This window comes from Rosa chinensis, chromosome 2 (assembly GCF_002994745.2).
Source record: "Rosa chinensis cultivar Old Blush chromosome 2, RchiOBHm-V2, whole genome shotgun sequence".
In the NCBI taxonomy this organism is placed as follows: domain Eukaryota; kingdom Viridiplantae; phylum Streptophyta; class Magnoliopsida; order Rosales; family Rosaceae; genus Rosa; species Rosa chinensis.
Window position 1 is genome coordinate 59,637,469 of NC_037089.1, and position 14,184 is coordinate 59,651,652.

At 39.1% G+C, this 14,184-nt stretch overlaps 2 protein-coding genes across 2 annotated transcripts; one reads left to right on the forward strand and one right to left on the reverse strand.

The window, feature by feature from the left end:
* Positions 1 to 4,400: 4,400 nt before the first annotated feature.
* LOC112184650 lies at positions 4,401 to 5,840 on the reverse strand. The gene has a single exon (XM_024322899.1). The coding sequence runs from the start codon at positions 5,838 to 5,840 to the stop codon at positions 4,401 to 4,403; it is 1,440 nt and encodes a 479-aa protein (XP_024178667.1).
* A 1,685-nt stretch (positions 5,841 to 7,525) lies between these two features.
* LOC112187203 (importin subunit beta-3-like) lies at positions 7,526 to 9,185 on the forward strand. The gene is made up of 2 exons (XM_040513780.1): positions 7,526 to 8,472; positions 8,982 to 9,185. The coding sequence occupies exon 1, from the start codon at positions 7,713 to 7,715 to the stop codon at positions 8,457 to 8,459; it is 747 nt and encodes a 248-aa protein (XP_040369714.1). The 5' UTR covers positions 7,526 to 7,712; the 3' UTR covers positions 8,460 to 8,472; positions 8,982 to 9,185.
* Positions 9,186 to 14,184: the final 4,999 nt, after the last annotated feature.

Sequence of the window (14,184 nt, forward strand, 5' to 3'; positions counted from 1 at the left end):
TTGCCCGCTTGAAAGATATGGAGGACTGATCCGTGGAGTGCTGCGATATAAGGCATGGATCAGTGTGTTAAGATCAGGATTGGCAAGGAATGGAGCAGCAGTGAGAATGGCGTCCTTGCGAGGAGATGGAAGTCCAAGGCACATACGGATAGTGGTAGGAGTGAACAGAATGTGTTGACCACGAACCCAAACAGCACAGGGAGGTGAAATAGGAGAATGATACAGGTCAACCTGCTCTGGAAGATCTTGTGGAAAATTTGCATAAAATTCTTGAACAAGAGTATTGTTAGGCCTTGGTAAATTAATCAGGCAAGAAGTCCAACGAAGTTTATCAGTCAAGACATGAAAAGTAGCAGGAAGATCATCAAACTCAAAACACCGTTCATAAACAATTGGTCGACCCCAAGTAGTATGAATAAACAGAGATAAAGCACCATCAACGAATCGATCAGCAGGAGGAGGAGACTTACATTCTGTGATTTTGGTGAGCTTCGGCCGAGAAGGTTTCGAAACAGGTTTTTGTTCATCCTTACTTTGAGTGAGCTTGGAAACAGGTTTGGGCTTGGTGGCAGAGGAAGGCGCAGAAATAGCTTTTGCACGTTTCTGAGGCCGAGTAGTAGATGCGGCAGCCTTGCGTTTGCGTTGAGGAGATGGAGGAGGTGGAGCAAATGCTGAATCCGAACTGGAACCGGACAAGGAGGACGCAGAAGGAGGTAGTGATGAGAGGTGCGATCGTGAAGGAGAGGGCGCTGGAGGAGTATTGGAGGTCCGAAGGTTTGCCAGGCGAGAGGAGGCCCTTGTTGGTGCCAATGGTGGAGTCCTACCAAACCGGTCAGAGGAAGACTGTCGAGATTTGCCACCTCGAGTGCGGGCCATGGTGGTGGACAAAAAGACGAGAAGGACTTGGGACAAAAGAGGTGAAAACGGCGTGTTGAAAGAGAAAAGAAACAAGACAAACCCTTGATTGAAACCATAATCCATGAGCATTTGTTTCATCCATAACATCTGTGTACAGCAACTTCCAGCTGCAACATATTCCGCTTCAGCAGTGGATAGAGAAATGCAATTCTGCTTCTTGCTATGCCATGATACCAGGTTGTTTCCAACAAAGAAACACCCACCGGAAGTGCTACGTCGATCATCCAAGTTTCCTGCCCAATCTGAGTCCGAGTAACCTGCAACTTCCACGTTAGTCTCAAAAGTATAAAAAATACCAAACTCGGACGTACCTGAGACATATCTGATGATGCGCTTAACTGCCTCAAGATGAGATAATTTGGGATTTGCTTGATGACGTGCGCACACACCAACACTGAACGAAATGTCTGGTCTACTTGCAGTAAGATATAGTAGACTCCCTATCATGCTTCTGTATAGTGTTTGATCAACACTTTTTCCAGCAATATCCTCACTTATTTTTATGCTCGTGCTCATGGGTGTGGGGATTGCAGTTGCTGTTTCCATCCCAAACTTTTTCACCAAGTTTTTTGCATACTTGGATTGTGACAGAAACATACCTTCTTGTAGTTGTTGAACTTGCAAACCCAGAAAATAATTCAATTCACCACACATGCTCATTTCAAACTCACTTTCCATCGCCGTAGTGAACTCTTTCACAAGAGTTACAGAGGTAGACCCAAATATGATGTCATCCACATATACTTGGGCGATCAATATGTGCTTGTGAAATCTCTTAACAAAAAGAGTTTTATCCACTGCCCCACGCTCATAACCTTTGCTCAGTAAGTGAGCAGACAGACGCTCATACCAAGCCCTAGGGCTTGTTTCAATCCATACAAAGCTTTCTTTAGTTTGTAAACATGATCAGGATTGTGAGGGTCTGTGAATCCCTGTGGCTGTTCTACATAAACATGTTCATGAAGAACACCATTCAAAAAGGCACTCTTAACGTCCATTTGATAGACTTTAAACCTAAGGTGACAAGCAACAGCAAGCAAGAGTCGAATTGATTCTAGTCTTGCAACCGGGGCAAAAGTTTCATCAAAATCTAGACCTTCTACTTGAGCATATCCTTGAGCTACAAGTCTAGCTTTGTTTCTAGTGACAAAACCTTTCTCATCAGTCTTATTTTTAAAGATCCATTTAGTTCCAATAACATTGCAATTTTTAGGTCTAGGAACAAGAAGCCACACATCATTCCTACTAAACTGATTAAGTTCATCATGCATTGCATTAATCCAATCATCATCACACAGGGCTTCTTTAACATTTTTAGGCTCAATCAATGAAATGAAACCAATATGTGAGATTTCATGGATCCTATCAATATTATTTTCCAGGAAACAGATTAAGGCAGATTCACATACCGTATTTGACACTTGCCTTCTGGTTTTTAAGCCATCGTTCAGACCACCTATGATATCCGAAATAGAATGGTCTTTTTGAACTTGCTTATGTCCTTGTCTATGCACTGAAGAAGCACCAAATAATTCCTCATTGATTTTATTTGGCTCTTGGTCACTTTCACACTCAGATTGTCCTTGATTATTGTTAAGAGGAGAGTAATCATCATCTGCAAAGAAAGGCACAGAGTGAGCAACAGAGTCATCAATAGTTACATTGATCGTTTCAAGAACAGATTTTGTTCTCTTGTTGTACACTCTATAAGCTCGACTATTTGAAGAATATCCAAGGAAAATTCCATTATCACTACGAGCATCAAACTTTGCAAGATATTCTCTATCACGAAAAATAAAACAAGGACTACCAAAGGTTTTCAGATGACTTACATTGGGTTTCTTACCTTTCCATAGTTCATAAGGGGTTTTCTCAGTACCTGAGCGAAGAAAAACACGGTTTGTGGTGTAACATGCTGTGTTGACAGCTTCTGCCCAGAAAATGTGAGCAATTCCAGAACCACACAGCAATACTCTTGCCATTTCAATCAAAACCCTGTTCTTCCTTTCAACAATACCATTTTGTTGAGGTGTGATAGGAGCAGAATATTCATGCATAATTCCATGTTCATCACAAAAATTATCAAAAGATGAATTTTGAAATTCAGTTCCATGATCTGTTCTAATCCTAACAATGCTAGTATTCAAAGAGCTTTTCTCATTTAAAATCCTTTTGCATAGCCCTTTAAAACTAGAGAAAGCATCAGATTTTTCTCTCAAAAAGTTTACCCATGTGAATCGTGTAAAATCATCAACAAGGACAAGTATATACTTCTTACCTCCTATACTTTCTTTCTGAATGGGTCCAACTAAATCCATGTGCATTAGATCCAAGGGTTGGGAGGTTGTGATTTCATTGATTACACGGTGTGAACTCCTTGTTTGTTTACCAAGCTTGCAACTTTCACAGACAATATCTGTTTGTCCACTTAATTTTGGTAAGCCACGTACGCCTTCCTTGCTAGACAACTTCACAAGATCTTGAAAGTTGATGTGCCCCAACCGTTGGTGCCAAAGTTCCAAAATATCACTTGTGGTTTTGACCTTCATGCATACCTGAGACATGTTAGTTTCATTTGCATGAATGCAGAAACAATTATCTTTGGACCGCTTTCCTCCCATGATACTTTTGCCAACATTATTAAGTACAACACAGTTATCTTTGTTGAAATAAACACCTTCATAATCATCACACATTTGACTCACACTGATCAGATTTGAATGCAACCCTTCCACATATAAAACATTCTGTAAGTTGGGGATACCTGGTGTGCAAACACTCCCTTTACCAATTACCTTTGCTTTCCTTCCATCTCCAAAAGTAACAGATCCACATGTGAACTCATCTGAGAAAGACGTGAACCAGCTCTTGTCACCTGTCATATGTCTAGAACAGCCACTATCAATGTACCAAGTATCAGCCCTTCTTGCTGCTAACACAGTTAAGGCGACAAGACAAGTTGCTTCAATAAAATTTGAATTATTTTGATGCAAACAAGTATTATCAAACACAGATAAATCAGAGGAAGGAATATTTACAGAAGCAACATGACAAGAGTGTGAACCTTTTTCTACCCAGACTTGTTTTAATTTTGGAGTTGAAGACCTTGGGATTGAAACCAGCTTTGTAATCTTGTTAACTTCTTTCAGATGTTCTTTCAATTTGTTATGCAAGAACATGTTTTGAACTGACCTTTTAGACACACTGGATACTTGGGAGTGTTTCTTGAGACGATTACACCTGGGTCTAATGTGACCAAGCATACCACAGTAGTGACATACGGGAACAAACCTTTTAAAAGGAGGAGGAAATTCATTCTTAGGAGTCATTTTTTCTTTCACAAACCTGATGGGTTTTGAGTCCTTAAGAGAAGTGCTGTCAGAGAATCCTATTCCCTTCTTGTCCCCTCCAACTTTTCCAATGCCTATCATTTTTGAAACTTTGTCAGAACTTATTGAAAACTTTAAAAAATTTTCTTGAGATTATTTCAAAGAAAATTCTAAGCTCAGTTTTTCAGAAGACAAGGAGTTAACAAGACTAATTTGGGTATCCAAATTATCTTGTAAGCTCTTTATACGCCCAACATACACTGACTTCTCGATCTCCCAGTTTTTTGTGCAGGATTGCAAGTGCTTAGCAATCCCCTCCTTTTCTTGTTCTACCAGACAAAGTTTTTCACTCAAAGATTGATTTAGCTTCAACATTTTGGTCGAGGCTCTACACATTTCTTGGTATTTGTCAGCCATGGCTTGATCATTTGTTTCTTCATCATCAAGATCCTTTTCTTCGTACTCACATGAGGATGAAGGATGAAGAGCAGCAGTTAAGGCAACGTTGTCTTCACCACACTCAGATTGAGTGTCAGACTCAGAATCACTCCAGGTTGTGTTCATAGCCTTATTTGAACGAGCCTTGAATCTCTTATTTCCACAATCTGCCGCAAGATGTCCGAAACCCTGACACTCAAAACACTTAGGTTTATCAACAGAAGGTTTCTTATAGGTAAACCTAGCTTTAGTGTCTTTTTCAGAAGAATAGTCACCGCTCATATTTCTCCTAGAACTAGACCCAGAGAAGTTCTTGGAAATTTGAAACGAATTACCAGACCTTAAAAACTTTTTGTAATGTTTGGTTAAGAGAGCAAAGTCTTCAGCAGTAAAATCGGAGTCACTATCCTTTTCCTTTACTAACTCTTTTGGCTTTTCATCCACTTTTGTAACAGCATTCAAGGCAATGGTTTTTACTTTCTTATCTGGCCTGATTTTCATTTCAAAAGTTTGAAGATTCCCAAGAAGTTCATCTAAGGTATAGGTATCTAAATCCTGAACTTCTTCAATGGCAGTTTGTTTATTTTGAAAACTCAAGGGTAAGGACCTAAGGAATTTCTTTACAATCCTATTCTCAGCAATAGGATCACCAAGACTATCACACTCATTCGTCACATTTATAAGCCTAGAATGAAAATCATCAATGGACTCATCATCTCCCATAGTCATTGTCTCAAACTCAGAAATTAATTTCTGAAGTTTCTGAGTCCTAACTTTCTTGTTTCCTTCATAAGTCATTTGAAGAAGATCCCATGCCTTCTTCGCAGTCTTACAAGTTCCAATACGCTTCTTTTCTTTCATAGAAAGAGCCGTATACAAGCTGTGCCGTGCTTTAACATCATTGTTAAAATCACGTACTTCAGCTATAGACCAATCTTGCCTAGACTTAGGTTCTTTTATGGAAGCAGAACTCTCACTCTCTTTAGACTTAGTTTCCTTTGTGGGAACCTCCCACCCAAATTCAACAATATTCCAGATATGTTCATCCTGTGAATGTAAGAAGGCTTGCATCATAATTTTCCACTGAGAATAATCATTCCCATCAAAAAAAGGTGGACAGTTTATAGAGCCAGAACGTTCTCTATCTCTATCCATTCTAGACACCCTATGGAACTCACTAGGAGAACTAGTGACCTGCTCTGATGCCAAATGAAAGTACTAGAATGGCCTAGAGGGGGGGGGGTGAATAGGCAATTCACAATTATTTGCAATCAATTTTCCTGGACGTTGTTGAGGGATTGGAAAAGGCTATCTATCCCTAACCAACAGTATAAAGCATTTAACATATGCAAGCATAAGAATAAATAACAGAAAAGTAAAGAACACAGGAAAATGTTTACGCAGTAAAACCCTCAAAGTGAGGTAAACAACTGCGGGCCTCAGGCCAAGTGCTTAAGCACACACTATAAAATGGTAAACAAAATACAAGGTACACTTACAACCTCTCGGATAACTCTGGACTCGGTTATCTCTAGCTAAACTCTTTTAGCCAGTTGAACTACCTCTCAGTATTTTGTCTACAGCTTCTAAATGTGCTTCACTTGTCTTGAAGACATCGGCCTTGAAAACTCAAACATATTTGATTTTCTCAACTGAACTCATCGGTGTTTAATACAAGAGAATATCAAGAAAGAAATATACTCATGACTAACTTATTCTCTTGAACTTTGAACTCAGACCTACACCACCGAAAGACACGAAAACTTATGGAGCCAAAGCATTCTTTTTATACACACAGACTTCTTAGAAGAACTTTGTTAAACACACAAAGTACAACCCGTCAGTGCACTCCAGCCTGCAAGATAAAAAGAAAAGAGAGCACAATGATTTAATTAAATCACCCACATGGAGACTTAATTAAATCAACCACATGATGGTACACAGCACTATCATTTAATCACAATTGTCACCAAAAACACTTTTCTGGCGTGCAGAATCTTTGAAGCAGAGCACTAGCAGTTGTCTCAAAAGTTGACAACCTCAGGATTGAAGATAGCTAACAATCCTGATATTTAAGTTTTGTATATGGGGAATGCCAACATATAATTCATATACTAACACCAACCAACCTCTTCAGCACAATCAGGCTGTACGGGGATGTCCCCGACCCTAGTCATGTGTTGTGAATCTGGGTAGTCATCCGTTGTGTGAAATTTAAGTGGAGGTAAAATTCATTTTTACTCCACTTCAGTTTTTTTGGTCTCCATTTCTTTGTTTGTTGACCAGCTAACGTCCGTCTTAGACTAACTGTGCACGTGACCACGTGCTGTCAGTGCATCAGTACTGTAGGTGCACTGAATACGCTCCCGGGCTTTCGTGCATTTTGTCCAAACCTCACGTATCGAATTGCAAATTCCTATAGAAACTCAACGGCGGGCTCGAAGCATTTATTAATCTGCATCTGGTTCTCAGCTGTTGAAATGGTTCATCCACTAGCGTCTCGAAGCTGCAACTGGCCATTTTTATTTTATATATCCCCAACTTGCTAATCCCTCTATATAAAGTTCTTTATTTAGCCCGCCATTATTGATTATCATTTATCAATACTACGGTAATTGTTGGAAAACGTAAATTTATGTTTCCTAGTTGAATTATGTTATTTGGTTTATTTTGATATACCGGAGCTTCTGCTATCCACCTAGGTGAGGGCCACCTGCTGTCTGTTAACAGCGCGTGGAGTACAAGCGCTGACAGAACAGTGGCAAACCAAAAAACTCGTGTTTGACTCGGTAATTTTTTTTTTTACCAGTCTCATTGTTTTGAGATATATGGGTTTCAGAAAGGGCTGTTCTCAGTTTTCAATTTAGAAACCCTAATCTCCGACCTGATGGCCTCCGCTAACGAGCAGCGAGCCAGCGATCCCAGGCCGAGCTCCTCTTCAGTCTCTGCAAGCAGACCGATCCTGACTCGCTCTCACTCAAACTCGCTCACCTCCTCCAAATCTCGCCGGCGCAGGAGGCCCGGACCATGTCCGCCGTTCTCCTCCGCAGGCAGGTCACCCGCGACGACTCCTATATCTGGCCCAGGCTCTCCCCGACGACGCAGTCCAGCCTCAATCGATTCTCCTGTCCTGTATTCAACGCGAGGAGGTCAAATCGATTTCCAAGAAGCTCTGCGATACCATCTCCGAGCTCGCCTCCGAAATCTTGCCGGACAACGGCTGGCCGGAGCTCCTCACGTTCATTTTCCGGAGATAGGGATAGGTTTCAGGACCTATTGCCGGCGATGATGAGGACACTCATGGAGTCTTTGAACAACGGGAACGAGGCCACGGCACAGGAGGCACTCGAGTTGTTCATCGAATTGGCTGGGACCGAGCCAAGGTTCCTCAGGAGGCAGATTGTGGAGGTGGTTGGCTCTATGCTGCGTGTTGCTGAAGCTGAGTCCTTGGAAGAAGGGACCAGACACTTGGCCATAGAGTTTGTAATCACTCTAGCCGAGGCCAGCGAGCGAGCCCCGGGGATGATGAGGAAGTTGCCGCAGTTTATTAGTAGGTTGCTTGCCATTTTGATGAAGATGGTTTTGGATATTGAGGATGATCCCTCATGGCATACTGCGGAGACTGAAGATGAGGATGCTGGTGAGAGTGGTAATTACAGTGTTGGGCAGGAGTGTTTGGATAGGCTTGCCATTTCCTTGGGTGGGAATACCATTGTTCCCGTCGCGTCTGAGCAGTTGCTTGCCTATTTGGATTGCCCTTGCATAGATTGCTGAGGGTTGTTCTAAGGTATCAATTTTGCCCTTATTTTGTTATTGAATCCTGCACCGTCTGGAAACTAATTGTCACTCCCCATGGCTTCTTGTTAGTGGATCAAGATAGGAATAGTTGTTACCTCATCAGCTTTTAGATGTTTGCATATTTCACTACTTGTAGCAATGCTTGTTTTCTGTATTTATGGCTTGGTGATAAAAGCCCCATTGTGTTTCACATATGATGTTATTCTGTCAACATGATGACACTAGGTAGAATTATAATGGAAACAGTAATCTAAGTGTTTTTTTTATATACTTCTCCACTTGTAGTAACACGCTGGACATATATGAAACATTTTCATTTGAATGTGAGTTGATTGTCCTGTATGTATAATGTTCGCACACAAACTGACAGATTATGACTTTATCTCAACAACGACACAAGTTCACCTGCAAAGTATTTTTGTGCATTATACCTCTTCCTATAGTCAAATGGATTCAAGTTGCCTTATTCTTAGTTTATTCCATTTAATTTTGCTCCAGGTAATGATAAAAAATTTGGAGCAAGTGGTGGCAATGGTCTTGAACTCGTTTCAAGATCCTCATCCTCGTGTAAGGTGGGCAGCTATTAATGCGATTGGACAGTTGTCTACTGATTTGGGCCCAGACCTGCAAGTTCAATATCATCAACGGGTGCTTCCGGCATTAGCTGCTGCCATGGATGATTTTCAGAATCCTCGTGTGCAGGTACATTGATATCAGTGGCTAATTTATTTATCTGTAATGACACTTGTGAAGAGAAATAAGAGTGTCTAAGAAGCTGACATTCTTGGTGGCTTGAACAAGATAATTGTTGGTGTATTATTAGGAGACTATATCTAAGGCTCTTTTTCTTATTGGTTACCACAAGTGTAGAGGTATTTTCAATCGAGACTTCACGAGAGGAGCGGTGACTGATAGGCTACCCTAGTCACAAAGGATCAATCTGATTGGATCATTGAACAATTATAGCATCTGTCTCCAAAATCAGCATGAACACCATATGACTGCTAAGCACTAGTGCATCTCACATGCGTTATTGTCTTGTAGGGTTCTAGACGTGAACATATTTCTTGATTTGTTATACCAGATGAATGCAAACTTGTGTTTCACACTGATAGATACCATATTTATTGAAGCTATGAAGAAAGTACTGTGAATATGCTTTTGAAGGATGTATCTCATGGTACTGGGGATTTATTTGTTATGTAGCAGCAGTCATCCGAAAATTGTTATTAGGCTTTCATAGGTAGGAACAAAATGACTGGAATCTGGTGAATTAGTTATTAGATGCGACTTAAATTCGATGCAAATTTTTACTGGATCTATAAAAGAACGTGAAAACTTGGATCCTATAGTAGATATATTATGGATGCTAAACGTATGATTTGCAAAGTATATTTTCACTTTTTTTTTTTTTTCCGTTTAGCTCAGATTTATTGCAAGTTAATTTTCTCCCTTCTGTTGTTGCAAAATTTTTCCTTGCTTGGTGGGTTTATATTGGAACAGATTTCTCAATGAAATCTTTACTGCCATTGGCCGGGGATGTCATTCTTCTTTTCATTATTACGTGGTTCATGACATTTTTCACGTAGAAAACTAAGGGCCAAACCATTTGTAGTTCCATAGATTCTGGAGGTCAATTGACAGCTCAGTCAATTGACAGCTCATTATTCTAACGAGTGGCTTAGACATTGATTGTTTCTATTTTAGAATTCTCTAAATTGATGAATGTCTGTCTAGAATCCCCACCTTTGTATCCCTTAAAAGAATGAATTATGTTATAAGCAGATACTAAGTGCCACTTTTGTATGCTGTCATAGAATTCCAATAATTTCTCAGTGATAGGAACTCATGCATACCTGTCCTATTTTCTAATACAATCCCTTATATCTCATAATTGTGGATTTTCTGGCTATAGAGTGCTTTTCTTGGTTTTGTTACTTGAATTTCTGATTAAGCATACTCTGATATATTAGTCAATATTAAAAAACATTCTTGCATTAGCTTCCGTTCATTTGGATATCGTATAAGCCGTATACTATTATTATCTTCAAAATGAATACATTCCTCTAAGAATTGCGAATTATAGTTTCAGTTGAAAAACGCAATTGGAATTATTTAAAGCTTGTTATGTGCTAGAGGTACACATATTTCCTACATCTGCTTGTATTCAGTTCTGCTCTATCAGCAAAGACTCTGAGCCCACAATACCCTGCTTAAGGGGAACTATTTCTCTTGAATTGTTTTTGTACTTTAAAATGTTGTGAGACAAGTATATTCATTTGAAAAGTTGTGCAACATATGTAAATATGGAGGTATACTAGAGAGGCTCGAAAGAAACAAAAAGTACATGAAGTAACAACCAGACTCCAGAAAGTTAGAACATCAAATGGTATCCGAATTCTCCTTGACCTGGTTCATGCAAGTCATCAGTAGCATTTGTTCAAGACTTGCTTGCTGGGGATGCCAATGGTTGGCTTCACTTGCTTAACCAAATGCTTGAGAATCTGAACAATGGTTTTGTAAAAGGGGCTGTACTTAATTTGTTCATTGAATACCTAGAAACTTCTCAAACAAATCCAGTTTGGCTTTATCAAACTGAAAGGAGATAATACACTACAGCCCCCTTCAATCTCTCGGAGTGAATTGCATTAAGAGCCCCCTTCCCCATTCAATCTTTCTCATTGGCATATATTTACACTGCAGATGGCTCCTTATGATCTTCTTTTTGTAGTTTTTGATTTGCACAGAAGTTCTGGGAGATACACTTGCAACTCATTTAGACAAATGCCTCGTGTTTATGTTGGGTGCATGAAGTCAGGCGAAGTTTTCTCTGAGCCGTGAGTATAGTCTAGAAGTTCAGAAACAAGTGTTAACAATAAGAATTTCATGATCTTTTTATGTCTCATATTACTGCTTGCTGGTGTTTTGACAGGAGTCAAAAGTGGTATGAACCAGAATGGTGGAAGGTTGGTGATAAAAAAATCGTAAGTTGTACTTCAACATATTTCATCATTTAATTGAAAGTAATTATATCCTGATTACTTGTAACTTCTTATCAAAGAATTATAATCAAATGTTTAACTAATGGGAGCAATTCACTTGGACTGAAATTCATACAAGCTATAAATTATTAGTTACATCTTGTTGAGTAGATTAGTAGAACATCCGATGTATCAGTTGGAAGATATGCAGTTTCCGTAGAAATGGTCTTTGTAAATTTTCTTGGTAATAGGTTTCATTTTGCACAGCTTCATGAGATATGCAAGCTCTTGGAGGTTCATGCACATTCATCCCATTTTAGACAGTTTTATACATATCTGTTTTCTGTATTCTCATAGCAAGAACAGCCAACAAAATTTTATCAAGTTCAGGAACCACTCTTGGTTTGTTAAATTTTCGGAGATCCTGCCAACTACATAAAATAATCACATCTTGACATAAAATATGCCTAATCTAATGGTATGAGTCACAGATTTACAGCCTTGCATTTCATGCCTAATGTTGAAGATGTTATACTGACATTATGTTTCTGCATCCAACAGATATTTTCGCCATGCTTCAGGTGAGATGTATGTCATTTCTCAAGGTCTGCCCAAATTTGTTTGAATAAATTGGTGAGTCTTCCTTCTGCTAAACTATTTTTAGTCTGAATTCTTCCCGATAAACTGGTTCCTTCATTTATCACTGTGCAGAGCACTAACTTGAATTCTGGTGAGTTGTTATGCTGAGTTCCTATTAGCCAATATTTTCTTACCAGGTTTATGTTTTGTCAATGGCTGATAGTATTTTTGAAATGCATGTTTATAAGTTGAACCATTTTGTGTTTGTTAGAAAGATTTGTTTTTAGTTCTGTTTTCTTTCTCTTCTGTTCACTAAAACTTGTGTTCATTTATTTGTCTACAGCTCCTATCATCATTAGTTTCATCAAGGAACAAGCACTACAAAAAAGAATTGATGTAATTGGTGAGTACTATGTCTGTATGTATATATGCATCTGGGTTTCTATATGAACTCTCATTTCAAGATGTTATGCAGAAAAGTCTGTTTTCTTAACCAAACTTACATGGGGTGAAGCTTTTGTTTATATTTCTTACATGTTCTTAATTTTGGGTCTTGGTGGAATCTGTTTGTGTGTGAGCATATTATGGTCATGACTGGCATGAAAGATATGGTTACTTTTCTGTAGAATTGTGAGTTTGATACAGGGTTTTTGTGACAGTGTACATGCTGTTAATGGTGTATATGCATATGTGCGTATCCATATGTAGTTGCTAAGTATATTCATGATTAAGATTAATGATGGTAAGATTTTCTGGAGAACTGCAATTTCAGCAGGCTTGATTATATGGGATTTAAGTGATAGTGTTGTATATGGGGTTTTGGTCTATATGCTGCTGACATCAAAGATGGTTTACTGAAATTATGTTTCTGCATCCAACAGATATTTTCGCCATGCTTCATGTGAGATGTATGACATTTCTCAAGGTCTGGCCAATTTTGTTCGAATAAATAGGTGGGTCTTCCTTCCGCTAGAATATTTTTGGTCTGAATTATTTTTCAATAAACTGGTCCCTTCATTTATCACCATGCAGAGCACTAACTTGAATTCTGTGAGTTGTTCTGCAGAGATATTCTCCGTACCTATGCCCATGATGATGTCAGTGTTGGATCTTGGTTAATTGGGCTTGATTTTAAACATCTTAATGACACCAAGTTTTGCTGCTCCTCTTGGACAGCAGGTCTGTCTCTCTCCCTCACACACATACACAAGTTACCATATAAAATTTTGTGCCAGCCCGCGCCGATTCAGTTGATTTACTTCATTAGGTGTTTTTTGTTGCAGGAGCTATTTGTGCTGGGGTATGATTTGATTTGCTTTGAGGTGGTGGATCAAGGTAAAACCAGGTGCAGGGAGATGGTTTAAAAGACATTGGATTCATAATCATGAGATGTTTGCAGCTACATATCCGTGAGATGTTTGCAGCCTGCACAATGTAGAGTATGAAGATCGAGGAAAAACCATATCTGTGATTGAGAATTTATTCTAAGCATCTTACCCGTAGGTGAAGTAGCTTTGTTCCCATTACAGTACACTGCAGTGCAGATAGGAAAGAAGGGATTTCAACAAACTATGCCTAGAGAAGGCAGTCGGTATAGCTTTATAGGTTTAAATTTGTTAATTTTAGTGTAATAGAGGGTGTTCTTATTGCAACATAATCAAACACATTTCTTTTGTAGCATGTTGATTCACCTTGGGTTATTCTTTATTCAGAGTAGTAAAAATTTTGGATGATATCCTTTGAAATTATGTACTCATCTCTGGAATGATGGTCAAGATTGGTACATTGTTGAATTTGTATTCCTCTTTGTGCCCCAAGTTCCTCTTCATTTTGATGAATCCTTGGCCAATTAAGGATAGCAGCCTATGCATTGATACTGGAATACTTCATACCTAAACCAATGACCTTAATAGACCTTTTCTGAAACCCCGAGAACCCTAGCTGATATTATCATACCAAAACTCTCAATTGTTTGCCTAGTTAATTATGATTTATGAGACAAACAAAAACACAAATTTCTCAATCTTCCTATAGAGCTTGTACATACATTGTCATGTTGATCTGTAGCACCATCCAATTGTCAATATTTAACCCAGAATATACATCACATGATTGTGCACCACAACATGGCAAACCTAGAA

Coding starts and splice junctions, on each gene's coding strand:
- LOC112184650 (XM_024322899.1), bottom strand. CDS start 5,840: ATGGATAGAGATAGAGAACGTTCTGGCTCTATAAACTGTCCACCTTTT.
- LOC112187203 (XM_040513780.1), top strand. CDS start 7,713: ATGTCCGCCGTTCTCCTCCGCAGGCAGGTCACCCGCGACGACTCCTAT.